Below are 16,761 nucleotides of genomic sequence, written 5' to 3'. Positions count from 1 at the left end.
CCATCGAATGCTTCTGTCATTTCCCTTGAATCTATGATTTTTGGGTTTTGAGCTCTCTATCAAGGGTTACCTCTATCTCTAGCCCTTACAATTTTGTATACCTCAGTCATGTTCCCCCCACCACCTTCTATTTTCCAAGGAAAACAAGCTCAACCTCTACAATCTCTCCTCATAGCTACAATGCTCTAGCTCTGGCACCATTGTCGCAAATCGCCTCTGCACCCACTCCAGAGTAATTATGTCCTTCCTGCAAATGTAGTAACCAGAATAGCACACAATACTCCAGGTGTGCCCTCACCACTATCTTATATAGTTACATCATTGTATGCATATTTTTGTATTCTACACCTCTGTCAATGATGGCCATATTCCTTCTTTCCAATCTTATCTACCTGTACTGCTACTTCTGGGAACCCAAGATATCTCACTTCATCTACCCCGCTCAGTATATTCATGCTTATCTCAAGTGCTAAAGTATAGTAACTTGGAAAATAATTTGGGGAACATAGTATGAAATCACCTCAGCAATAACTGGCATGCCGATCGTACCCTGAACTTAGTAAAATATTCCAAGTTGATTGACATAAGCTCCATCAATAATTCATACATTTATGAAATGAATAACAGAATTGTTACTTAGATTACAAAGCAGAGGCCATTCAACACATTGTTTCCATGCTGATCCTCTGAGGGAGCAATTCACTTAGTCACTCTCCTGCCTCCTATCCTAGCCCCATATTTTTCCCCTTTCCAGATAATGATGCCATTTCCTTTCAACTGCCCTGATTCACTTCACTTTCCTCATATACTCAGGCAAAGTGCATTCCAGATCTTAACCACTCACCATATGAAAAGGCTATCCTCATGTCGACATCGTTTCTTTTGCCAATTACCTTAGATCTGTGCTCTGTTGTTCTTTATTTTTTCAACAGTGGGAATAATTGCACCCTTTCTAGTCTGCTGAGACCCCTCTCGAGTTTGAATACCTCTATCAAGCCTGCTCTTCAAAAAGAACTGACACACCTAAAGAAGCTGAAGTAGGACAGGGAACTAAATGCTTGGTCATAAAGCGATTATAGACAACATTTTAAAACAGAAGGCTTGATATAGAGGGAGGTTTTGGGAAAGAATTACAGAGTTCAGGGACAAACAGCTAAAGGCACAGGTGCCAACTGTGTGGCAAATGACAATGATATACAGAAAGGTAGAGTTGGAAGAAGGTTGTTGGCTGAATGAGGCTACACATATAGGGAGGATGAGGTGATTTAGGGTATTGAACATAAGGATGAGAATTTTAAAATTGAGGTGGTGGCAGACCAGGTGGCAATGTAAGTCAATGAGCAAAGGAGTGATAAGTGAACAGGACTCAGAGGAGGCAGCATCTGCAGTTCTGCAGAATATGCCTTACTTAGTAATGCAAGGTGTTTTTAAAAAAAAAATAAATAGCAACATAAAAACGAGGATTTCTACCTCTTTGTTACTATCTAGCTCTCCACATTTTTCTAGACTTACAGCCACACAGCTCCACACTGGACAGGGGAGATTGCAAAAGATATACCAGTTTAAAACAGTTTGTGAGGGATAGCATTTGTGAGCTGAGATTACCAATTGCAAAATAATTTGTTCCTGTGGTAATTACTAGTACATACTTTACAGCAGATAAATGTGCCGATCTGATCTCTTCAATCATTTTAATGAGTATCAAGCAGCATTATATAGTCAATATTACTTAGTTCATCTTTATCCTGGTGCACTGAAGTCACCGTTGTCCCAGAGAACAATTGGACTGCTCTCTCATTACAGGGGGCAGAGAGGAGAGAGACAGAGAGCGGTGCAATGGGGAAAGAGAGAGAGATGGTGAGTTGAGAAGATGAGACTTTCATGGTAACCTCAGCCAGAGCTGGAACTGAACCGGCACCCATTGTCGTCACTCTGCATTGCAAACCAGCCATCCAACCAACTGAGCTACCAACTTCCCCTCCCCATTCTCTCTCAGTGTATCACATTGTAATTCGCAACCATAAATCTCTTCGAAGCAAATCTATTTATTACTTTATAGGCAACAAATATTATCAGAAAAAGTTAAACAACAGCTGACAGGTTAACGTTTATTCTGCTGGTGATACAAAGTTACAATATAATAATGATTTCAGGAATTTATAGAAGTTAACTGACATCTCCAACAAGCCTGGACTTGCAAAGTGTCTGAACAAATATATTGCACTCTCCACACTTCAACCACACAAACGCATGAAGAACATTCAAGAGAAATGGTCATGTTCTAACAGCAGTGACTCTTCAAAATGTGTGGTTTGTAATGACATTGCACAAATCTGAAACAGGAGGCTTTGCATCTTGTGGAAGTTCAAGGTGAGAGAGGGTTATAGGTGAATCAAGTGGGTGGATCACCATGTTAATTAGTGCCAGTATTTTTATGCTTTTTCGCTATTCTTTATTTTAAGAGCCACCTTCACAGTCGTCAAATGGATCAGTGCACAGTTAGAACCACAATTTTGCATAAGGTTGCACTGAACAGGAGTGGTCACGTGCTTTATCCACCCAAGTTGCCTAAGCAGAAAATGCAGAAATTTTGGCCCCCAATCTTCCCAAGATTCGACTGCTACCAAGATGTGACTTAATTAATTGAACTGGAGAGTAGTTGTAGTCATGTGATAAAGAAAAACAGTGTCAGCAACATGAATGCACATTTGAATGCAGCTCTTTCTCTTTTAGTAACATTACCACAGAGATGCAACAGTCAAGGAGGATAGCTCTTTGGGGGAAATCTCAAGTTAACTCTGTCAACTAAACCCATTGTGGGAGATGCAAAGTTCCCCTGGGAAAGGACAAACAATGCAAGCCCCTTTCAGCTTGGCCTTGGAGGAGCACTGGTAGAACAGGATGGTTTAAATAAATTTCAAACACTGCAGACCTTAGCCAGGTCAAGGAGGAATTAGTGGCCTTGTCACTTACCAACGTAATTGAAGTGATTACTCCCTTTCTATCAGAATTTACTGGATACTTATGATGTAACCAACTGGCATAACTAGCTAAATGGATTCCCATGCTTACACTAGACTCTAAATACATTTATGTGCACGAAATGTTCATCTATGGTTCTCCATTACGAGATACCCATCACCATTTTCAAGCTGAAAGCCTTCCCCTCAGCCTCATAATGACAGCAGTCATGTGTTTTCACATTGCTTTGGGCTTGATCAGTCAAAAAAACATACACCAACCTGGGCTATGTTCGCCTGAGAGGCCAGGCGGATCATGATGTCCAGTTTCTCCAGTTTCACATAGATTGGATCATTGTACTTCACAAAGAATACCTTTATCTCCTGCTTCAGAATTTCAGGCCTGAAAATTAACACATGTGGCTTTGTTACAAAATTTTGCCTTTTTAATCTTTCCATGTCTGCCCCAACAAAGTTGCCTTATTATCCTCACTGATCATTACATTTCCCTAAATTATATAAACATGATGTTTTCTGGTAACATCAAGAAACATGAGAAAAATAACCTTTCATGGGTCTTTACTATCTTTACCAATTAGTTTGATTAGTTATAACTGTTCCCAATCTTAAAAATTAGAATAACCAGCTGCCCATAATTCCCTCAATAAAGAATTTGAAATTTGGATGGGTTGAATTACCAAGGATATCTCTGCCACAGAAAGGAGTTGGCAAATATTTATTTTTTTCATTTGCTATTGGGATGTGAACTTCACTTGTGGGCCAACATTTATTGCCCATCCCTTGGGTAGTTGTCTTACGAGGAAAAGTTGCACATTCTACACTGGTATCTGCTCAAGTTTACAAGAGTAGGAGATGACATTATTGCAACCAAAAGGGCAGATGTTTCCTCTTTTGGTATAATCCAGAACTAGGGGGTCATTGATTTAAAAAAAAATGGGTCATCCACTTAAAAACAGAGATTATACGAAATGTTTTCTCTGAAAGAGTTGTGTCTCTTTGGAACTCTCTTCTCAAAAAGATGGTGGAAGCAGAGTTCTTGAAACCTCTATGACAGAGGTGAGTAGATTCTTGTTAATCAAGGGGGCGAAAGGTTAACTTGGAGGCAAGTAGAAAGATGGATTTGAGGATACAATCAGATAAACCATAATCTTATTCGATGGTGGGACTTGCTCGAGGGGCTGAATAGCCTACTACTGCTCCCAAAGTTCATTCACTGTTGGAGCTGCATCCTTCCAGGGAAGTGGAGATTGTACCATCATGCTCCTAACTTGTCTCTTGAAGATGGTGAACAGGCTTTGGGGAATTAAGAGGCGACCTCGTTGAATTTCTAGCCAGTGTCCTAATCCTGTAGTCCCAGTATTTACTTGGCTAATCCAGTTTGGGTCTGGTTGGCGGTAACCCTCAATACATTAATAATTGCAGAAAATGGTCTGCTATCAGGGATGGTTCACCTGAGCTGGAAGGTGGCAAGCATATCCCATCCCCAAGACCTCTGTGTGGTCTAAGAGCTGACAATGTGGTACAGTATTGAAGGAGTGCAACATTCTCAGAGATACTGGCTTTCAGTTATGATGTTAAACTTAGATATCGCCTGCCTTCTTGTGTGGACAGAAAGATCCCATGGGATAGTTTAGAACAAAAAGGAATTCTGCCCATTGTTCGCTAAATGCAAACTGCAAAAAGAACAAAATGAGAAAAGTTCTACTCAAACTCTTCAAATTCTTAACAAGGCTTTGGCATTAATTATCTTTAAAAATTCATATTATTTGTTCATGACTCCCCAAGGGCCTGTGTTATCAGGGTTCCTCAATCATTTACAACAGTGATAAAGGAAAAATGAAGTGGAGAAGTTAGTTTTAGAGTATGCTGCTACTTCTGGCACCAGAATGATTCAGACAGTCTGTTTATAATTGCCTGACAGCTCAGTGTACTTTAAGTATTCAGCTCAGTTCCCACAGTAAGAATGGCAAAAGCGTGCATGGAATAAAAATGAGATAGGGAAAAACATTGAGAACTGAGAAGTAGCAGAAATATATATCAACATGAGAATAACAGTCATGCTTCAGTTGGGACAGCTCTTTAGAGTTAGTGCAGCACATTAAAGGCCCACATCACCTTTTAATAAATGGCAACATCTTCTTAAAACTATGCTTTATCATGTACATTTTAAATGGCAGAGCAATGCACTATTTAGACAGTGTGCGAAGGGTATGGAATGAGAAGTGATTCTGAAGCAACTCTGCCAAACCTTGAAAGCAACAAAGAAACAGCAGCTCCAATCTTGTGTCTGGCTACCACCAGCTAATAGATCAGTGTGTCTGCACTTTGTAGAGCTAAACATAATGGCTAGATAGGGTATGACAGCATTCTTCATCACAATGAAGAGTAATGTACAGGGTAACCTTGATTATCTGAGCAACACGGGTGGGGAGTATTTTGTTCGGACAATCAAATGTTCAGATAGTCAAATGTTTGGATAACACTGTTTACCCAAGCATTGGGACCTTGAGATTTTGTTCAGATAATCCAAAACTTGGATAATTGGTGTTCGGATAACCAAGGTTGCACTGCAGTTGAAGGGAAACGACAGTGATACGTGGTGCGAACTGACTACGATGAATTGGGAAATGTTACTGAAAGGAATGACAGTGGATAGGCAATGGCAATCATTTAAAGAGTGAATGGGTGAACTGCAAAAATTGTTTATTCCTGTCTAGCACGAGTAAATAAAGAAAACACATGGCTTATGAGGGAAGTTAGAGATATTATGTTGAAATAAAATGTATCAAAGTTAGCAAGAACGACCTAAGGATTGGGAATAGTTTAGAAGTCAGCAAAGCTGGACCAAGGGATTGGTTAAGAGGAGGAAAAAAAAAGTCTGACAGTAAGCTTGCAGGGAACACAAGAACTGACTGCAAAGGTTTGTATAGCTATATAAAGAGAAAGAGTGAAAACTAATGCAGTTAAGATTACATTACAGTGTGGAAACAGGCCCTTCGGCCCAACAAGTCCACACCGACCCGCTGAAGCGCAACCCACCCATGCCCCCTACGTTTACCCCTTACCTAACACTATGGGCAATTTAGCATGGCCAATTCACCTGACCTGCACATCTTTGGACTATGGGAGGAAACCGGAGCACCCGGAGGAAATCCACTCAGACACAGGGAGAACGTGCAAACTCCACACAGTCAGTCGCCTGAGGCGGGAAATGAACCCGGGTCTCAGGCGCTGTGAGGCAGCAGTGCTAACCACTATGCCACCGTGCCGTTCTCCTACAGTCAGAAACAAGGGGAGTTTATAATGAAAACAAAAAAAGTAGCTGATGAACTAAAATCATACTTGCCTTCTGTCTTCACAAAGGAGAAAACACACAACATACCAGAAATGATGGAGAGCACAGGGGTTAGTGAGAGGGAGGAACTGAAGTAATTCTGTATTAGTAAAGAAATGGTGTGGGAGATATTGGTGGGATTGAAGGCAGATAAAGTTCCACATGTGTAAAAGTAAACTGTATGGGATTGGGGGTAGTGCAAGATGGATAGAAAACTGGTTAGCAGACAGGAAACAAAGAGTAAGAATGAACAAGTCATTTTCTGAATGGCAGGCAGTGACTGATCCGGTTCTGCAGGGATCATTGAGTCCTAGGGATGTACAGCACAGAAACAGACCCTTCAGTCCAACTCGTCCACGCCAACCAGATATCCCAAACGAATCTAGTCCCACCTGCCAGCACCCAGCCCATATCCCTCCAAACCCTTCCTATCTATATACCCATGCAATTGTACCAGCCTCCACCACTTCCTCCGGCAGCTCATTCCATACACGCACCACCTTCTGCATGAAAATGTTGCCATTCAGTGTCTCTTCTATCTTTCCCCTCTCGCCCTAAACCTATGCCCTCTAGTTCTGGACTCCCCACCCCAGGGAAGAGACTTTGTCTACTTATCCTATCCATGCCCCTCACAATTTTATAAACCTCTAGGGAAAACAGCCCCAGCCTGTTCAGCTTCTCCCTATAGCTCAAATCCTCCAACTCTGGCAACATCCTTGTAAATCTTTTCTGAATCCGTTCAAGTCTCACAACATCTTTCCAATAGGAAGGAGACCAGAATTGCACACAATATTCCAAAAGTGGCCTAACCAATGTCCTGTACAGCTGCAACATGACCTCCCAACTCCTGTACTCAATACTCTGACCAATAAAGGAAAACATACCAAATGCCTTCTTCACTATCCTATCTACATCCGACTCCACTTTCAAGGAACTATGAACCTGCACTCCAAGGTCTCTTTGTTCAGCAACACTCCCTAGGACCTTACCATTAAGTGTATACCTCCTGTTAAGATTTGCTTTCCCAAAATACAGCACCTCGCATTTTTCTAAGTTAAACTCCATCTGCCAATTCTCAGCCCATTGGCCCATCTGATCAAGATCCTGTTGTAATCTGAGGTAACCTCCTTTGCTGTCCACTACATCTCCAATTTTGATGTCATCTTCAAACTTACTAACTATACCTCTTATGCTAACATCCAAATCATTTATATAAATGACGAAAGGTAGTGGACCCAGCACCGATCCTTGTGGCAGTCCACTGGTCACAGGCTTCCAGTCTGAAAAACAACCCTCCACCACCACCCTCTGTCTTCTACCTTTGAGTCAGTTCTGTATCCAAATGGCTTATTCTCCCTGTATTCCGTGAGATCTAACCTTGCTAATCAGTCTCCCATTGGGAACCTTGTTGATCACATCTACGGATCTGCCCTCATCAATCTTCTCTGTTACTTCTTCAAAAAACTCAATCAAGTTTCAGAGACATGATTTCCCACGCACAAAGCCATATTGACTATCCCTAATCAGTCCTTGCCATTCCAAATACATTTACAATTGTCCCTCAGGATTCCCTCCAACAACTTGCCCACCATCGACGTCAGGCTCACTGGTCTATAGTTCGCTGGCTTGTCCTTACTGCCTTTCTCAAACAGTATTATCACTTTAGCCAACCTCCAGTCTTCTGGCACCTCACCTGTGACTATCGATGATACATATATCTCAGTAAGAGGCCCAGCAATCACTTCTCTAGCTTCCCACAGATTTCTCGGGTACACCTGATCAGGTCCTGTGGATTTATCCATTTTTATGCGTTTCAAGACAGCCAGCACTTCCTCCTTTGTAATGTGGACATTTTTCAAGATGTCACCATCTATTTCCCTACAGTCTATATCTTCCATGTCCTTTTCCATTGTAAATACTGATGCAAAATACTCGTTTAGTATCTCCCTCATCTCCTGCAGCTCCAGACAAAGGTCGCCTTGCTGATCTTTGAGGGGCCCTATTCTCTCCCTAGTTTCCCTTTTGTCCTTAATAGATTTGTAAAACCCCTTTGGATTCTCCTTAATTCTATTTGCCAAAGCTATCTCATGTCCCTGTTTTGCCCTCCTGATTTCCCTCTTAAATATACTCCTACTGCCTTTATACTCTTCTAAGGATTCACTCGATCTATCCTGTCTATACCTGACATATGCTTCCTTCTTTTTCTTAACCAAACCCTCAATTTCTTTAGTCATCCAGCATTCCCTATAGCTACCAGCCTTCCCTTTCACCCTGACAGGAATATATTTTCTCTGGACTCATTATCTCATTTTTGAAGGCTTCCCATTTTCCAGCTGTCTCTTTACCTGCGAACATCTGCCTCCAATCAGCTTTAGACAGTTCTTGCCTAATACCGTCAAAATTGGCCTTTTGCCAATTTAGAACTTCAACTTTTAGATCTGGTCTATCCTTTTATATCACTATTTTAAAACGAATAGAATTATGGTTGCTGGCCCCTAAGCGCTCCCCCACTGACACCTCAGTCACCTGCCCTGCCTTATTTCCCAAGAGTAGGTCAAGTTTGGCACCTTCTCTAACAGGTACATCCACATACTGAATCAGAAAATGTTCTTGTACACACTTAAACATTGACTGGCAGAGCAGGCACAAGTAGTTGATTGGCCTACCCCTGCTCTTAGTTTCTATGACACAGATTTGAATCCTGTGCCGACACAGCCAATCTCTGCCAGAAAAGGTAGAGAAGATAGTGCTCCTGCTGTTGAGAAAATCTGGAGATTAGAATTGGTTGTCAGATTCTAGACTGAGAGTTGGTCAGAATCTAATATTCCTTCATATCTCTAATTAAGAGTCAGATGTACATACACAGATGTACAGGAATACTACACTGAGCAACTTGCCTCCTGGCTCACCAAAATCTGTCCATCATCTACAAGGCCTAAGTCAGGAGCATGATAGAATAGTCCTCTTTTGCATGGAGGGGTGCAGCTCCTACAACACTCAAAAAGCTTGACATCATCCAGGACCAAGCAGCCTACTTGACTGGTACCACATCCTCAAGCATCCACTCCTTCCACTCCTGACACTCATAACACCAGCAATTTTGTACCAGTAATTTTACTAATATTCTGTACTGCAGAAATTCCTGAAGATCCTTAGACAACACCCTCTAACCCACGACAACTTCCACCTTGAAGAGGGCAGCAGATAGATGGCAATGCCAACAGTTAAGTTCCTCTCCAAGCCACTCACCATCTCAATTTGGAAATAAATAGTTATTTCTCCACTGTCACTGGAAGTTCCTTCCTCCCGGCATGTTAGGTAAAAACAATGACTGCAGATGCTGGAAACCCGGATGCTGCCTGAACTGCTGTGCTTTTCCAGCACCACTCTACTCCAGAACCCGGCATTTTAGGTCAACCTAAGACACATGGACTGCGGCTCAAGAGGCAGCTCACCACCACTTTCTCCAGGGCAACTAGGGGCAGAGAATAAATGCTGGCCCAGCCAGCAATGCCCACACCCCATGTGTAAATTTTAAAAACAAATGAAAGCATACAGTGTTGGATCAGCACTTGAGCTTTTGACCATGTCCAGGCCACAATTACCTCCACATTGTGGAGTTGTCCCCCTTTACGGCAATAAAACCTCAAAATATTAAGCTATTAATAAATTACTTCCCACACACTTAATGCTCTTTGTTCAGGAACACTGCAGGGTTTGTTTTAGATGGTACAGGGAGCTGATATTGTTAAAAGGATGGTAAAAGGAAGGCAGAGGAGTTATGGCAATTTGCAAAACAAAGGGTTAGAATGGTTAGGGCTAACTACAGCAAGGTCCACTGGTGTGCCAAAAGAATGGGAAAAGTGAGGATTCAACTTTTTGGCAGTACAGGAAAGCAAGTGGAATCTGTTGTTATCAGAAAGCACAAAGACAGGTAAGCAGGAGTCTAGAAATAAATCTATTGCCCACACACACATACCGACCCTAGACTCACCTTTTCTGTACAATAAGATTGATATTTCTCAAGGCGACATATTGGACCTCTGGCTCCCCAGACAGAAGGGTGACAAGAGGTGGAGCCAACTTCTTCAGAATGGTATTGTAATATTCAGAATCCTTAGGAAGAAGCTCAATAAATTTCATCAGCACTTTGACAGCCGAAAGCACAACCGCAGAGTTTGCGTGAGAAAGTCGTGGGGTCACACGTTCACAGATACTAGAAAGGAAAATAAAATAAAAGAACTTTTAAACTTGCAGAAAGTTTTACTTCAGATAACTACAACTTGAAGTTAATACTTGGAAACTAACTTGGACTCATTTGGGAGTCAATTTGGAGCTAACCAAGCCAAAACAAAAAAGACTACTAACAAAGTAGTGTGTGTAATCAGCAGACACCAGAGTGTTTCAGGCTGTGTCAGCTCTGAATTGGCCTAGAGACCACACTGAAGTTATTACCTCCTTCTTTCCGTTTAAATCGATAAGTCTCGCAGGCAGACAAGCAACTCCTCTCAGTTGGAAATGTCAATGGAAGGGAAGGAAAGCTAAGTTGATGGTCTGCATTGCTGCAAATGTTTGGTTAGGTATTTCCTCCCACGGACTTACTTTCCCTTCAAGTGAAGCTGATGAAGCGTCCGCATTATGACCAACTCTCAAGGAGAGATCTTAATCACATTATAGACAGAATGCATGCTTCGTTATTACATTGCACAAATCAGCATTAAAGCCCAACAGCAATCTCAAAGGTCCTTTCCAAATGACGATTCAAGACCAACTTTTAAAAATTATTAACTAACCTGCACTTTACCACTCAAAATAAATCACTTGTAGAATTCGGCACAAGCATATGCACACATAACATCAAATGGAAGACTGAGTGAAAACCTTATACAACACTGCAAACATTATTGATTCTTCGAGAAATCAACCACTTAAATCAATGTGGGAAACGTCAAGGGGCCAAATGATGACGAACACTCAGTACTATGCTGAGCGGGAATAACCATCTCTGCATCTATCAAGTCTAATAGTAAAAGCAATGATGCAGAAATAGGGTGACAGCAACAGTGACTCAGTGATGTGCAACTGAGGTACTGAGTTGCAAACACCAGACCATCTGCTCCACTACCAATCCTTAAAGGCCACTGGCCTTGCCAAATAAAATGATATCAAGTAAAGTGTCGCCAGAGGGCAGGGCAGAGTAAGAAGATATAATCAAAAGATGTTAAGTCACAATTTTCAGAAGTTCAATGAATGTGTTTGCTCAATGCAGCTATATAAAACATTCTCCCCACACCCATGCATCCATCCTTTTGCCACCGACCAGTAACAAAGGCTATTAGAGGTTATTACTGGAACTTCACAAGCCAGCATCTAAGGTAGGAGCTCACCCCTGCGCCTCACGTTCATCCTTGGGGTTGTAATTTGAAAGGCAGTCAAGTATGAAGATCTGACCCCACTCGGTACATTCATTGAGAGCAGTGATGAGTTTGTTGATGTTCTGAGGATTGAGGTCGAGCAGGTTACTGTTGGGATGGGATTCACTAATCTCAGACAGTGCTGCCACAGCATTTGCAACCACCTACGAGAAGAGACAGCAAAAGGAGAAACATTTTCACCATGAGAATAAATTTACAATTTAAATAAAAACATTGGTCTTTAAATTCAATTACTTGGTTGTCGAATGGGTTGACTGGATAGGTCTTGCTCCCCAGCAACCCACCCCAGAGAAATTCTATCCGTCCAAAAGTAAGGAAATACCCTTACCTCTCCATAACCCATGCAGAGAAGGGACAGTGAGATGCATATTTCTCTCTTCGGCCATTCACACATCCCACATGAAAGCCTTGTAAGAAAGTATATTTCTTTCTCACACGTAGATCACAAAGGCCTTGCTTAAAGATAATTCATGGCCAGAGACCAAATTTCCCATCTGACGGCAAAGTGTAATAGGCCAATTGTCCTGATCTTTATTCAGCAAATTTAAAACATGCCAGGTAGGCCACTTAGGACTGAGATGGGGAGAGATTTCTTCCCCCAGAGTGTATGAGCCCAGGGAATCCTCTGCTACTGAAAGCTGTTGAGGCGAAAGCATGAATATTTCCCAGACAGATTTAGATATAGTTATTAGGACTAAGGGATCAAAGGGAAGGGGAATACAGCATAGAGTTGGATGATCGGTCATGATCATGTACAATAACAGAGCAGGCTCAAAGGGCTGAATGGCCTGCTTCTGGCCCTATTTTCTCAGTTTCTAACAGTATCAGCAATACCCAAGGTATCAAATCCACTGGATTCAATGTACATGCTTTTTGGTTTTATTTGCATCAGAAAAATTACGAGTTACCACCAAAGTAAAGTCTACATCTCAAATAGAACTAAAACCAGACACGCATGACACTGGACCCAGCTGTTCTACAGCGTCACTCCCATGAGGAAACGTACTTTTCTTTGGTACTTATCACATCAGGACACCACAATGTGAATTATAGCTAACACAGTACTTTCAAATTCTGTCACACACTTAGGAAAAATGGCAGCCAATTCAGACTGCTTTTAGAAGGATCCAGCTTTATGACAATAACTAAATATGCTGTATTCTTGCAATGCTGAATTATGATAAACATTGGTCAGACCACCTTCAAATAGTGCCCACAGCGGTACAATCCATTTTCTGAAACAATTCATTGCAGGATTTGGTTTCTTAGAAGATAAAGCTGAATTCAGTCCACCTTGTTTCGTCTCAATAATGAGCACTGAATGTACCAAACAACTCAGACTCATTAGGATCATAAACAAACAGACCAATAAACATTGCCAGTCCATTTCATTTCATTTCATTTCAAACAGCAAGACAATTGTTGTCTTGGATGGCAAACATACAGACATAGTTAATTTCAATTTAGTCAATGATCTACTTTTTCAAATTCAGTACTGCCAGATCACAGGCACACAACAGATGAATTATAAGGGAATGAAATCCTTTCCTAATAATAGTTAAAACTCACCAATTTCTGAAACACAGATACCTATGCAGAATGTAACTATAGTTGGCTAAAATATGCAGAGTAGTATTGTTGTAGAAGGCAAAAGCAGCTGAAATAATATTGAAAGGAATATAGCACATCAAATCACAAATTAAAGCAGGCATTTTTAAAAGATCTATTCAGTGAAGCAAAAACATAAATATTTGACAGAACTATGCACCTCTCTAAATCTAATGCCCTTGCAGTTGTTCACAGCCATCACCGTAGATATATTACCAGCCAGAGACACAATGTACAAAGTATGCCAACACCATCTTCTGGCAGCAAACTGCTGTGGTAATCATTTGCTTTTAAACTTCAGGTACATTTCAAAGCCTAGACTGAAAAAGTCATTCCTTCTTGAGCTTTTCATTTCAATTTGTCAAAATTCATTCTTGGGATAAGCGTATTACTGGCATTTGTTACACATCCCTCATTATACTTGAGAAGGTGGTGAAGAGCCACCTCTGCAGTTAATGTGGTGTAGGCACAGCCGTACTGTTTGGAAGGGAGCTCCAAGCATTTTGATCCAGTGAGTGAATGAGCAGCAATATAGTTTGAAGATAGGAGAGTGACAGGCTCGGTGGGTAAGTGATGATGTTCCTGTGCATTAATTGTCCTCCATCCTTCTAGATAGTGGACAGGGTGCTGATCAAACAAACTGCTTTGTCCTGAGTAGTATCAAACTTCTTTAGTGTTGGAGCTGTGCTCATCCAAACAAGTGGTAAGTAATTCCATCATACTCTAGTCTTGTGCTTTGTAGATAGTGGTAGACTCCAGGGCATCAGGAAAGGAGTTACAATAGAATTCCCAGCCTCTAATCTATTCTTGTACCTATTTAGTGTGATAGGGGATGCATCTACCTCATGGTCTGGACTGTACCTTCCTTTTGCCCTCCTGACCAACAGTTTCCCTACTACCATGGAAGGAGTCTAATTCAACACACAATCAGTTGGGAGAATCCTCAACCAATCAAGTTGAAATCCTCCAACGTTCTGTATCACCATCAGTTTAAAGAAAACCAGAGTTATAAAAAAAGATGTTGTGTCTTAACTTGTGATCAGACTCATCAGTACATTGCTGGGAGCAGACAACTAATTCTGCTCCCTCGATCTTTGGTGACCATTTGTCTCGGAGCTCAGCACATGCATTGGAAAGGCAGGTGCCCCGGTGGCTAAACAAACAAAATGGAGAAAAACTAATCCACAGAACCAAGATGTCTATTGACAACATCTGCATCCTCGGTATACCGTTGAGTGGCAGCAAAGCCTGGACAACCTACACCAACCAAGAAAAAAGGCTTCTGGCACTATTCCTGTAGACAATGATGACATAAGGATCAAAGTCAAAGGCTCTGCAATCTCCTGCCTAGCTTCCCAGATATTCCCAGGATAAGGGATCAGGGCACTTATCTATTTTCACACTTTTCAGAATTGCTAAGGTTCCTTATGAACCTTGGTCCTGTCTAGCCTAATAGTCTGTATCTCATTATTTGGCTCAACAACATTGTCTTTTTCCGGTGTGAATACTCACGAAAAATGTTCATTTAGCACCTCTATCTCCTCGGACTCTACGTACAACTTCCCACTACCATCCTTGATTGATCTTTCTCTAGTCGTTCTTTTTATTCCTGATATTCCTAAAGAAAGCATTACAGTTTTCCTTGATCCTACCTGCCAAAGGCTTCCCACTCATCTTAGCTCTCTCTTTAGGTCCTTCCTGACTAACTTGTAATTCTCAAGCCCCCTAACTGAGCCTTCACACCTCATCTTTATATAAGCCTCCTTCTTCCCCTTGACAAGAGATTAAACTTCTTTAGCAAACCACAGTTCCCTTGCTTGACCACCTCCTCCCTGACTGATAGGTACATACTTATCAAGGACACTCAGGAGCTGTCCCTTGAACAAGATCTACGTTTCAATTGTGTCCATCCCCTGCAGTTTCCTTCCCCATCCTATGCATCCTAAATCTTGCATAATCGCATCGTAACTGCCTTTCTCCAGCTATAACTCTTGCCCTGCGGTATGTACCTATCCCTTTCCATCACTAAAGTAAATGTAATCGAATTGTGGTCACAATCACCAAAGTGCTCACCTACCTCCAAATCTAACACCTAGCCTGGTTCATTACCCAGTACCAAATCCAATGTGGCCTCGCCTCTTGTTGGCCTGTCTACTGACTGTGTCAGGAAACCCTCCAGCACACATTGGACAAAAGCTGACCCATCTAAAGTACTTGAACTATAGTGTTTCCAGTCAATATTTGGAAAGTTAAAGACCCCATAACAACTACCCTGCTACTTTCTGTCCTATCCAGAATCAGCTTTGCTATCCTTTCCTCTATATCTTTGGAACTTTCTGGAGATCTATTGAAAACTCCCAACAGAGTGACCTCTCCTTTCCAGTATCTAATCTCAGCCCATACTACCTCAGTAGATGAGCCCTCATCAAACGTCCTTTCTGCCACCATAATACTGTCCTTGACTAACAATGCCACACCTCCCCCTTTTTAACAACCTTCCCTATTCTTACTGAAACATCGAAACCCCAGAACCTGGGGCAACCATTCCTATCCCTGCTCTATCCATGTCTCGGAAATGGCCACAACATCAAAGTCTCACGTATTAGCATATGCTGCAAGTTCCCACACCTTATTCCGGATTGTCCTAGCATTGAAGCAGACATATTTCAAACCACCTTCCTGCCCACTGGTACACACCTGCGACCTTGAAACCTTATTCATTATCTCACTACAGTCAGCCTCCTGTACACTGGAGCTACAATTCAGGTTCCCATCTCCCTACTGAATTAGCTTTAAACCCCCACCCCCACCCTCCCCCGAATATCGGTACCCCTCTGGTTCAGGTATTAAGACCATCCTGTTTGTAGAGGTCTCACCTATCCCAGAATGAGCCTCAATTATCCAGGTATCCGAAGCCCTCCCTCCTGCATCATCCGTGTAGCGATGTGTTCAACGTGGGAAGATGTTCTTGGTGGTGGGGTCTAGTTGGAGTTGGCGAAAATGTTTAAGAATGATACGTTGGATGCAAAGACTGGTGAGTGGTAGGTGAGGACAAGGACGACCCTGTCTTTATTGCAAAGTAAAATTGGTTTACAAAATTCTATTGATCATGCACAGCAACTTGATCAGCATCTGAAGGTGAAAGGTATTACCCACATCTTTCCCTCAGATTTTTCAAAAGTAATTTATGGGATATGGGCAGCCAACACTGTCTGAAATGGGAGGGATGTGAATCGAATAATTCTAGCAAGGAGGCTGGGCATCCATGAAGCACTGAAGGCCATTAGCAGCAGCCAAATTGTACTCAAACATCATCTACAACCTCATGCACCAACATATCCCCTACTCTACTATCATCAAGCCACAAGATAAACCCTGGCTCAACAAACCATACAAGAGGGCA

General features: G+C 41.8%; 1 protein-coding gene across 2 annotated transcripts in view; it reads right to left on the bottom strand.

Annotated features, from left to right (window-relative positions):
- Positions 1–16,761, bottom strand: part of ap2b1 (adaptor related protein complex 2 subunit beta 1) — a 310,350-nt gene that overhangs the window by 248,018 nt on the left and 45,571 nt on the right. For both annotated transcript variants that reach the window (XM_072589357.1, XM_072589358.1), the window contains exons 6-8: positions 11,703–11,893; positions 10,310–10,531; positions 3,243–3,363 (exon numbers count right to left, since the gene is read on the bottom strand). In XM_072589357.1, coding sequence (XP_072445458.1) covers positions 3,243–3,363; positions 10,310–10,531; positions 11,703–11,893 — 534 coding nt within the window. The remainder of the gene's footprint in view (positions 1–3,242; positions 3,364–10,309; positions 10,532–11,702; positions 11,894–16,761) is intronic.

This window comes from Chiloscyllium punctatum, chromosome 19, assembly GCF_047496795.1.
Source record: "Chiloscyllium punctatum isolate Juve2018m chromosome 19, sChiPun1.3, whole genome shotgun sequence".
NCBI classification, from domain to species: Eukaryota; Metazoa; Chordata; class Chondrichthyes; order Orectolobiformes; family Hemiscylliidae; genus Chiloscyllium; species Chiloscyllium punctatum.
This window is presented reverse-complemented; position numbering and strand designations above follow the sequence as displayed.